The 10,922-nt window shown below is 27.4% G+C and overlaps 3 protein-coding genes across 10 annotated transcripts; 1 reads left to right on the forward strand and 2 right to left on the reverse strand.

Annotated features, from left to right (window-relative positions):
- Positions 1 to 251: 251 nt before the first annotated feature.
- On the forward strand, positions 252 to 9,775 carry LOC139996035 (rabankyrin-5). 6 transcript variants are annotated; one of them, XM_072020059.1, is made up of 14 exons: positions 252 to 468; positions 801 to 906; positions 968 to 1,154; positions 1,222 to 1,331; positions 1,411 to 1,670; positions 1,744 to 1,893; positions 4,647 to 5,050; positions 5,816 to 6,529; positions 6,787 to 7,059; positions 7,332 to 7,773; positions 7,906 to 8,103; positions 8,253 to 8,493; positions 9,087 to 9,342; positions 9,426 to 9,775. In XM_072020059.1, exons 2-14 carry the CDS (start codon positions 903 to 905, stop codon positions 9,553 to 9,555), a joined length of 3,369 nt encoding a protein of 1,122 aa, XP_071876160.1. In that variant the 5' UTR covers positions 252 to 468; positions 801 to 902; the 3' UTR covers positions 9,556 to 9,775. The 6 variants fall into 6 exon arrangements, with proteins under 6 accessions (XP_071876160.1, XP_071876157.1, XP_071876158.1 ...); XM_072020056.1 differs by having other exon boundaries at positions 254 to 468; positions 965 to 1,154; XM_072020057.1 differs by having other exon boundaries at positions 254 to 468; positions 806 to 906; positions 965 to 1,154.
- LOC139996054 (uncharacterized) lies at positions 2,101 to 4,426 on the reverse strand. 3 transcript variants are annotated; one of them, XM_072020097.1, is made up of 4 exons: positions 3,993 to 4,426; positions 3,081 to 3,257; positions 2,768 to 2,947; positions 2,101 to 2,703 (listed from the first exon to the last, which is right to left on the reverse strand). In XM_072020097.1, the coding sequence occupies exons 2-4, from the start codon at positions 3,133 to 3,135 to the stop codon at positions 2,429 to 2,431; spliced, it is 510 nt and encodes a 169-aa protein (XP_071876198.1). In that variant the 5' UTR covers positions 3,136 to 3,257; positions 3,993 to 4,426; the 3' UTR covers positions 2,101 to 2,428. The 3 variants fall into 3 exon arrangements, with proteins under 3 accessions (XP_071876198.1, XP_071876200.1, XP_071876199.1); XM_072020099.1 differs by lacking the exon at positions 3,081 to 3,257 and having other exon boundaries at positions 2,768 to 2,920; positions 3,993 to 4,425; XM_072020098.1 differs by lacking the exon at positions 3,081 to 3,257 and having other exon boundaries at positions 3,993 to 4,425.
- On the reverse strand, positions 9,772 to 10,721 carry Uqcr-11 (Ubiquinol-cytochrome c reductase 11 kDa subunit). Its single transcript, XM_072020100.1, has 2 exons — positions 10,458 to 10,721; positions 9,772 to 10,063 (listed from the first exon to the last, which is right to left on the reverse strand). Exons 1-2 carry the CDS (start codon positions 10,545 to 10,547, stop codon positions 9,890 to 9,892), a joined length of 264 nt encoding a protein of 87 aa, XP_071876201.1. The 5' UTR covers positions 10,548 to 10,721; the 3' UTR covers positions 9,772 to 9,889.
- Between the last annotated feature and the right edge of the window lie 201 nt (positions 10,722 to 10,922).

Consider the following 10,922-nt stretch of genomic DNA (forward strand, 5'->3'; position numbering starts at 1 on the left):
ATATATATACTACATATGTATACATACTTGTTTGATGTCAAATTTTCTTTTTGATGTAAATAATATTATTGAAATATTACCAAAAAAATAGTTACATTAACTTACATATAAAGTTACAGTTATAGCTAATATCTTTCCTAAAAGTTAAATCTGTTAATTATTTTATCTTTATCTGTTGTTAGTTATTTTTGCTAAAAGCCATTAATATTTATATCTATTGTTTAAATAATGTTTGAATATTTGACATTATATCATGATTTTATTCAAAATATATTTAAAATGTAAACCTATAAAAATGTATCTTTTTATATTTTTATTTTACATATACTTAATATAACTAGATTAAATCTGGGGAATGAGCTTTATCGAAACGTTGATATAATAGTCCCATGAATTTGTATAACATCGTTCATTATTGTGTTATGAACTATGATTTAATAGATTCATGCACCGAATAGAATCTAAAAGGTGGCTATAATTAACATAATATAAGAAATTTGTCCGTATGTAATACTACTATTGTTATGATCGAAACTAACGAAAGAGAGATTTCTACTTTTTTGTAGTTTAAATTGTATAGGAATTTTTTCTGTCTTTCAAAAGTGTGGCTACATTTTCTTCAGAAAGGAAAATATGTATGTGAATTACAAATGTAATGAATACTGTACGTGGGCGTAGAATACGTGTTAGAATCTTATTAATATATGTTTTTAGCGTAAACGAAACATCGACACTATTTTCCGATATCTCCCGTAGGAACTTTTGATCATTATTATCTATTTTTTATCATTGTCACGTAGAACAGATTACATTGAACAAATATGAACTAACGTAAAAAGCCGGACATGCAATAACTTTCATACTACGTTTAAGAAGAGTAAAAATAATTGCTCATAATAATTATGGGTAAGTTCAAAATGTTTATTTACGTTTTATAGACTATTTTACACTTCGTGCATTTCAGAAGATTCTACAGAAGCTCAAAAATGGCAACAGCATCTATCTTTATTAAGGGAGCAGTATGTTAATTTATACAATACAAATACGGAACTTCAACGTGAATATGCAATTGTTACTGCAAATAAACAAGATACAGGATTTATTGGTAGACTTTTGACAACCATTGGATCTCTATATAGTCAACAACGTTATAGGTTTATAACTTCTTCAAATCATAATTTATTATATAAGCTTTGTCACTAATAAACATATATCTTTTAGCGATGTGATCATCAAATTGAAAAATCAGGAAATACCAGCACATAAATTTATATTGTCTGCTAGAACAGATTTTTTCAGTGAATCAACACTATCAGAAGTGACCATTTTAGGTAAAGCATTAAAATATAAACAGAAATGTATGAAGAAAAATTACATGTATATAGATATAATAAGAAACACCTTCTGTAGATTGGACTTATTTGGAGCCTAAGATTGGATTAATATTGTTGAAATGGATATACACAGGGAAGGTGCCTCAAGAGAATTTAACTTTAGAATTAATGAAAGCAGCATCTAATTTTCAGCTGACAGAATTAGTTGAACAATGTGAAAAATATTTAATTGGAATTGTAGGATTCAAAGATTGTGTTCAGTTGTACGCAGCTGCTGAGGAATTAGGTGCACAGAAATTAAAAGAGCATTGCAGTTCTTTGATTTCTGCACATTGGGTAAGAGAGATAGAAACATATATTGAATTGCATAATTTCAATTTCTTAACTGATCAAAATTTCATGTTGTTAGGAAGATTTAACAGGAGAAGACTTTAAAGAAATGCCTGGATCTCTATTATACAAATTATTACAGACTAAAAGTAAATACCCATTGCATGCCGCTGTTCGACTAATGAGGGAAGATGTGGTTTTTTTATATTTAGTGGAAAATAATTCAGGGGTAAGTTGCATATTTTAAATTATTACAAATGTTTATTTATTTATATATAATAGGTCTTACTTGTAAGTGTAATATACTTACAAGATTTTATAATAACAATCATGTTTTGGTGTTTCCATATTATTCCTTTAATTTTTATAAATAGTAAAGTAATATTTATGTAGTAAATTAAAGACATTCACAGCTTATGTTATTGTTTCACAAATATTAATAGTAACAAACTTTATTGGAATTAATTTTTGGAATTATTATGTGGTATATATAATTATCATATATAATTATAATTGGAATATATAATTATTACAGAAAATTATTACAGTAAATTACTAAATATAGTTCAATAGTTATAGATGATACAGAAAAATTATTTCTTTTTATTTAGATGTGTTTATTGATTTACAATCTCATAATTTATAAGGATTAATATCAAAAAGTAAAGCGAAGATTGATTTTTATAACATTTTTTATACCATTTTTATATATATATATATATTAAAAAATTTTCTTACCATAATAAGTACTTAGAGAAAGAATATCATAATAGTGTTGCAAACAGTAATACTGTTATTAGTATAAAAATATAAGATATATTGATGGTTTTGGTTGGTTCTGATGAATTGCATAAATGGTGACCACAAAAGCAATATTCTGATGGACCTGCTGGTGCTCCCCTATCTTCACCAATAAAGCAACCTTCTTTGTAAGCTGATGTTACAATTTCCTCTCTGTTTTGCCACTTATTATCGCTATAGGTTAATACTGTACGTTTTTGAGGTGCACAGTCCCTTTCTACAGTTGTGATCATAGGTGCTGGTGAAGATGATAAATTAATTAACACGTTTTTTCAATTTATATACAGCAGCACTTTACTTACTTTTGAATTTAGAATAAATCGTTCTTTTTCCACAAAGTGTGGACGAAGGACAATGCACTTGAAACCTAGGACTTCCATCAAAATGAGAACATAATAAATCAGTTTTTTCATGTCCTGATTGTGATGCATAACATTTGAAGCATGCAATACCTTCTGCAGTTATTTGCATTATTAATGTAACTAAAAATATTGAATATTCCAGACATACAATATGATTAAAAATATTTATTAAGCAGTAAAGAATAAATGCTTTCAATGTGAATATAAATTATTTTATATAAAGATAAAATATATAAGTTAAATGTAAACATACATAGAAAAATTATAGCAATTAATAAGATTTTTTTTGACTGTATTTGGGAAGTCATCTCATTTATAATTAAACAAAATATGGTTAGAATACAATAATACTATTTACACCAATTTTAGCGCAATTTTTATTTATATTTATTTATTTCATAGTTCAATTTATCATCATCATTACGCAAACCTGAAAAAATTTTATTTATCAACAGTAAGTTTAGTTACTATTAGAAATGACATTTAAAAATAAAAATGATTTAATATAAAGATTCCAAATTAACTGTATTTTTTATTATCATAATAATTATTATATTTATTTGGATGCATATAGCTGTATATTTTTGTTAGATATAATATAAAATAATTATTTTTGTATCTGAATTTCCATAAAAAAATCATTCATTAAAATTAGTTTAAGTGAGTCACTTTTGATGTAGAGAATGAGTGTTTAGTTTATAAAAATAGATTTAATGAAATTTAGTTCTATATATTTTCATCTTTCTGTTAAAAAATAATATTTGCATAAGCATAACCTTAATAACTTATTTAAAGGAAAACAATAATGTTTTGTATACACTCTTTGCTCTAAACAAAAAACTTTTAAAGTGATTTATAAAAATCTAAAAGGTTACAAATAACTTTTATATCAATTTGTAATTAATATAATGAAACCATATGTTGCACTAATCTTCGATATATTGTAATATTATTTTTATACAATGAGAAATACATTTTTTAAATTTAATTTATTAATTAATTAGATCAGTACAAAATAAGAGGTACTTATTAATTTCTTTTATGAAAAAGACTGATTTATATGAATTTAAACAAATATTAATTGAAAAATGTAAACAAAAATCTGCACTTAATTCGTACTTAAATGTTTTAAACTTCAAAATATCATAAGAAATTCAATATTTACGTTCGATTCCATCAGAGATCATTTCAACTATATTCTACTAAACACTGTCACTCATTCTTAAACAGCACCCTTTATTAATATTCACTAAATGCCATAGAGCAATCGTAGGATTTTGATTAACTGTTTTTCGTTCTGCTACGAAGAAATATGCTCCTTTAATCGGAAGCTGACTGTTAGATGAGCCTATCACACGCCACATCATGGCTTTTCTATCCTTTACAAACGACTGTTTCTGTTGAATCAGTACATCTTCATATTCCTTCCCGTTTTAATCGTTCACATTGTTTATGCAATCTTTAATACTAACTATGTATGTATGTAACTAGCACTAATGCGTGCATGAACAAACATCCGTTTCGTTGGGCGTACCGCATCGTATATCTTTTACATAAAATCAAGACAGTGGTTCTCAGTCAATTACATATCACGAACCTTCTAAATTACAATTTCATTAAATAAAACTGTATTATTTTAATCTTATTAGATACAATCATGAATTAAATAAATTAAACTTTCAACTAAAAATGTCTTTCTTTATGAATTATTGGTTTAGAACAATATATATGTATAAGAAATATTTTATACAATATTGAATGAAAAAATTATATATATTTTATAAATATCATTGTATAATTAAAAGTTTTATTGTCTTAGTTAACGAAAGCCATTAATGCTTTGGATCATAAAGGAGAAATGCCTTTGGAAGTTGCTTTAAAAACTCGTCAACCATCACTGGCGCGCACTTTAGTTGAACACGGGGCCGATTTAAGCGCAAAAGATTCAAGAGGTCTTTCTTTACTCCAAGCTGCTATTTTTAAAGGAGATTCTTATTCGGCTGAATTTATAATAGAACAGCTAGAAAATAATGGAAATATGAAAGAATTATGCGAGCCCATGAAACTTACCCGAAATGTGAAGGATATAAAAAATCCCGAAGAACTTGAAGGATGTACTGCGTTACATTTAATAACAAAACATGATTCAGAAAATATGTTAGCTGTCGCATTGAGGTTACTTCATGCTGGTATTGACCCTAATTTACAAAATCACAGAGGATGGTATAATTATTTAATTATTTTTACTTAATTATCTCATTGGAAGTCACTGTAAAAATTAAAATTAAAATTGGTTCAAAAGTAGTAATTTATAGTTAGAACTTTGATAGAATTTTTAAAAAACTGTATTAGTTTTACAGATTATCTCATAATTAGATTGCAGAAATTTATGAAAATTGAAGTAGAACCCACACAAAGATTTACTTTATCTACTAGATATAATAAGTACTATACTTTGGATATTTCACATATATAGATAGATATATTTTTTATTTCAGTCTTACCAACAATATTAGCCAAGAAATTTAGACTTGATTTACATTTGTCCTAACTTTACAATATTAACTTAACTTACGCATTCTTTTATTTATTCTCTCTTTTCATTCTTTTTCCATCTTAAATATTAACTTGTTTGTTATTATTTACTTCCTATTACCCTCTCCTTCCACTTTCCTTTCCTATTTTAAATTCCTAAGCCAATTCTCTATTCTCTTGTCCTTCCTTCCACTCACCACATCCTCTATGCTAATACCCCTTCCTATTTTCTTACAGTTTCTTATTAGATGTTCCACCAATCCAAATCTATCCCTGTAAATATTTTACATATACTTACATATTATGCGTAACCTGTGTAATTTTATAGCTTAAAAGTTCCCATAAGTGCATAAACATCTGCAATCTACTTATAATAAGGTGTCAAAAACATTAAACTTATAATTAAAGTTAGACACCTTCTATAAATGTTATTGTTGATTCTTATTCTTGCAGGACTGCCTTACATAATTGTATTCAGGAGAGAAATGAACCACTTTTTGATGTCTTATTAGAATGTCAAAGTATAGACTTGGACAAAAGCACTAATGAAAATGATACTCCATTGTGTATCGCAATGAAAACAGATCCATTTAGTGGATTTTTTGCTAAGAAACTTTTAATCAAAGGTGCAACTCCGAATCCTGTATATAAGAATACAGGGGACACTCTACTACACGTTTTGATAAGAGAATATAAAGAAGAAGCTGCATTATTTTTAATCGATTATTGTAAGGATAACTTAATGCAAAAGAATAATGAAGGATATTTGGTTTTACACGAAGCTTGTAAAGTTGGTTCGAAAAATTTAACGCGAGCTTTATTGAAAACTGGTTTGCCAGTTGACGAAGTTGCATTGTCTACTGGCGATGCACCGATACATATTGCTGTTTCCAATTTGTATTTTGATATTGTAATAGAATTGTTACATGCACCTAATTCAAATTTCCAATTGAATTTAAAAAATAACGCGAATGAAACACCTTTAAGTTTGGCTATTAAGGCTCCATTTAAGAAGGGCAAAGATATAGTTTTGGCTTTAATAAAAGCTGGAGCAAATATCAATCAGTGCAGTAATGATGGTTTAACATTGTTGCATCAAGCGATATTAAAAGAGGATTCGGCGACAGCGATTTTTTTATTAGAAAATGGTGCCGATATGAATACTAGGTAAATAGCATGGATATTAAACATTTTAGAAACAATTGTATTTTATTTATTTCATTTTTAACTTAATGGCATTTATCTCTTTGACATTAGATATTGCAAGAAATTTCAGGTTGAGATAAATTTTATCAAAGTAATTTTATAACTATCTATGTTGCTTCGTTAGTATAAATAAAACGAAACCTAAAATCACTAAATAATCTGTTGTCAAATGGTTTTATTAATTATGTGATATTCAGTAAATACTTTATTTCATTCAGAACTGCAGATGGAGAAACTCCACTGCAACTTTCCATACACTGTAGACTGGGTGAAGTTGTAGAAGCACTTTGTAAAAGAGGAGTAGATACTTCTATAGGATGTCCATTATGGGATGCACTGGATTCAGATCAAGAGGATGTAGCATCTATTCTAGTTAAATATGGAGCAGACACTGACTGTTGGGGTCCTGGTCCAGATGATTGCCAACAAACACTGTTACACAGAGCAATTGACCACAACAAAGAAGATATTGCACAGTTCCTTATAAGAAGGTATATTACATATTAAGATATGTAATTATTAAAAATATATAAGAATTTGACATCAGGATATTTAATATTTGGTTTGGTCCAGTTAGAATTTTGAAAATATCTAGTTATATAAGAATATCGAAAATATAATAAAATATTTCGAAATTCTAATTTAATTCGACGCAATCAGATTTCTATATAATTATTATTAAAGATTGTAAAGATACCTTTTCTCATTATTTATTATTATTAAAAATCGTAATAATTAAATTCTAAAATTATGTATGTTACAGTGGCTGTGATTTAAACACACCTAGAAAACCTGGCCCAGGTGGTATTGGAGGTGATGAAGCAAGGGATGAATGTACTCCATTACATTTATGTTGTCAGTGGGGTTTAGAACAAGTTGTACAGACACTTATTGAACATGGTGCTGATGTGAATGCTCGAGATGTTGAGGGCAAAACTCCAGTGCATGTTGCCATACAAAATCAACATTCACAAATTATTTCTCTTTTACTTTGTCATCCTAATATAGATTTAAATAAACGAGATAAAAAAGGTTTAACACCATTTGCAACAGCTTTAACATTTCGAAACAACAAAGCTGCTCAAGCAATATTGGAACGACTACCTAAAGCTGCTGAACAATATGACAATAAAGGCAGAAATTTTTTACATACTGCTATTCAAAAGAATGACATGGAAAGCATATTATTTCTATTATCTATACAGGTAAATATTGTATTTGTAGTAATTAAAATGCATTTGAATTTATATTTATTTCATAAAAATTTTGACGCATTTAAAAAACTGATCAAACAAAATACATATGCAATAAAATGATTCATGATTTTTATTTTATAGGTAGACGTAAATTCCAGAGTTCATGATGTTACACAAACTCCACCTTTACATCTTGCTGCGGTTTCTGGAAATGAAATGTTAGTGAGAAGTTTAATATTGGCTGGTGCACGTGTTAATGATACAGATGCAAATAGAAATACTGCATTGCATGCTGCTGCAAAAGCTGGTCATGCAGCAATTGTATCTGCTTTATTGCAGGTGAATACCATAACTTATCTATATGTTTGATCTAAACGGTATTATAAAATAAACTATTTCAGAAATCTTATTAAATGAAATATATGTATCTTCAGTTATAAGTTGAGTATAACAGAAAATAATTGAATATGTTTACTTTCTTATTATAGAACAATATAAACTTCGATGCAGTAAATGCAGATGGTGACAATGCATTGCATGTAGCTGTAAGAGAAGGTCATGTATCAGTGGTGAGAGCACTTTTGACGGAATGTACATTAGATGCAGAGGCTGTAAATCTTAAAGGAAGAAATCCCTTACACGAATTAGCTAGATGTGGAAAAGATAATGCTGCAACTATATGTGAACTTTTCTTGGAATGTATGTCACAATATCCAGTAAATAATGCAGGTAAAGATACATCATACTACTCCAAAATATTAATATGTTCATATTAGAAGTATTTACATTAGAATATTTAACCGCTTGAGTCCCAAGCAGCGTGATCAAGCGGTTTAGATTTTGTGTCAAAAAGTCCCAGTACATTTGAACGCCATGGACGACTGACGATATTTTGTATTTCATTGTTATCTTCTCAATAATTTTTATTGAACAAAACTTGAAATATTTATAAACTAATAGTACGCATATATAATAATATAGATATATTTCATAAAATAACAAATATGACAAGCGCTATTGTGCCGCTTATTTCTCTTCGCTATCGCGCTGCTTGGGACTTTTCGACCGTGTTTTTTCAAAAACCCCTGGGACTCAAACGGTTAATTAAAAAAAAGTAGTACTTCTGCTGAATTTCTGATATATTTTTGTACATATATGTATATATATATGTGATTGTTTATATTTGAACAATGTAGTAATAATTGATTTTATCCATATGATACAGAAAGTATTATATATATTAAATTATAAGATTATTTTTAAATAGAACTGCAATATTATTTTATTATAAGCTAAATAAAACGATATTTATTTTATCCAAGATTTGGATGGCAATACTCCATTACTGATAGCTTATATGAAAGGAAATGGTCAACTTTGTCGTACTCTAGTAAAGGCTGGTGCATGCCTAGGTTCTATGAATAAAGAAGGCATTACAATTTTTAATTATCAAGTAGCAACAAAACAATTACTATACAGATTACTAGATTCCTTGACACAAGAAGCACCATGGGCAGATAAAGATCTTTGTCTGGAATGTGGTACAAAATTTTCCCTTACAATGCGAAAACATCACTGGTACATAATCTTTGAACTTACATAAATTTATAAATCAGTGTATTTAAGATTTACCTAAAATGAATTATTTTTAATATTTTTAGCCGCCATTGTGGTCGAATTTTATGTAATAAATGCTCCGATCAAGACGTTCCAATCGTAAAATTTGGATTAAATAAACCTGTGCGTGTTTGTGCAGTATGTTTTGATGTATTGCAACTAGGTGCTGAATGAACAAAGAAATAAATAAAAAAATACATATTCATATGTAAATAAAATAAATATCATTCCATATGCATTTTTTATAAAAAAGTATACCAAAAATTTATATTATTTCGTGTGAATCACACTATATATATTTTGCTGTATTATATGATTATTCTTGTTGAAAGTTTGTTAAATTTATAGTTACTAAATTTTAAATACAGATGAAAGGAGAGTCGATGAAAGTTAATATTTATTGATATATTATCATTTATTCCTAGCATTACTTATTCATCTACAATGCATTGAATTAATTTGTAACATATTTTATAATAAAGATCACACATTTTTAAATAACATAATCTTATTTAAGTTTACTAAAAAGTGTTTTTGCTACGCAATGATCTACACACTCTACATAATCAATTAATTCTTCCATACAGGTTTCCTCTGTGTTACTCCTTGAATTAACACGCTGATTGCAAGTGTCCAGTTTTTCTTGCAAACTGGTACATTTAGGTTGTTTTGAGCATCTTTCCTAAGAAGAAAATAATCATGTATTCTAACATTGAATTTACGTTTTAATTATAACTAATATTTTATAAATATAATCTAATTGATATATTATATGTGTACATTATATTAACTATTTTGACAAACAGATTTTAATTGTAAAAGAAAGATGACTATAAATGAATATACACCAAATTTTTTGTTACTTAATTTTTGTCACAATTGATTACATATCAACAAAAATTCTTTCAATAGTTTTATACAAATAAATTTTGACTTATATATGATAGAATGATCATATTTAAAAGAACAGAATGAAACAGTAATTGCAATAACGAATAATAATTACGAACGTTAAAACTTGAGATATGAAATTCTTAATTATTGGGAACAAATATTATATAACAATTTTTACTTACACGAAGTATTTTTTGAGGATCAATCAACTCTTCTTCTTCTGCTTTTACAGTCGGCATATAACGTTGGAGAAAACTTTGTAAGAAAGACATTTTTTTAAGGTAATATTTATTTGAACCTACTCGGTTACTGTCAGCTAATTTATATAGGCACCAAATTTTCCGACTTGTTCTATAAAATTTAATAGATCTGTAGAAAATGTTGGTCAGGGTTGCATGTCTTACAGATGGACCATAATTGACGGCAGTGTAAGAAGCTTAGGTGCGATTTCTATAAATCTTCATGAATTTAACCAATTGCAACAATACAATACCCGAATAAAATTTCAAAAACATTTAAATTATATCTTGGACGAATAAAATCATTTTCATTGAGAATGAATGAATTAATTTATTAAAATTTAATTATTAACTGTATAACTTTTTATTTATATTTCGTTTATAAACTGTTATACAAATTATAGCGTG

This window comes from Bombus fervidus, chromosome 17 (assembly GCF_041682495.2).
Source record: "Bombus fervidus isolate BK054 chromosome 17, iyBomFerv1, whole genome shotgun sequence".
Classification (NCBI taxonomy): domain Eukaryota; kingdom Metazoa; phylum Arthropoda; class Insecta; order Hymenoptera; family Apidae; genus Bombus; species Bombus fervidus.

Coding starts and splice junctions, on each gene's coding strand:
- LOC139996035 (XM_072020056.1), top strand. Junction 1,332..1,410: donor ATCAGAAGTGACCATTTTAG/GTAAAGCATTAA, acceptor CACCTTCTGTAG/ATTGGACTTATTTGGAGCCT. Junction 9,343..9,425: donor ACAATGCGAAAACATCACTG/GTACATAATCTT, acceptor TAATATTTTTAG/CCGCCATTGTGGTCGAATTT.
- Uqcr-11 (XM_072020100.1), bottom strand. CDS start 10,547: ATGTCTTTCTTACAAAGTTTTCTCCAACGTTATATGCCGACTGTAAAA. Junction 10,064..10,457: donor ATCCTCAAAAAATACTTCGT/GTAAGTAAAAAT, acceptor TTTTCTTCTTAG/GAAAGATGCTCAAAACAACC.
- LOC139996054 (XM_072020097.1), bottom strand. CDS start 3,135: ATGACTTCCCAAATACAGTCAAAAAAAATCTTATTAATTGCTATAATT. Junction 2,948..3,080: donor AATTGCTATAATTTTTCTAT/GTATGTTTACAT, acceptor CAATATTTTTAG/TTACATTAATAATGCAAATA. Junction 2,704..2,767: donor GATTTATTCTAAATTCAAAA/GTAAGTAAAGTG, acceptor CATCTTCACCAG/CACCTATGATCACAACTGTA.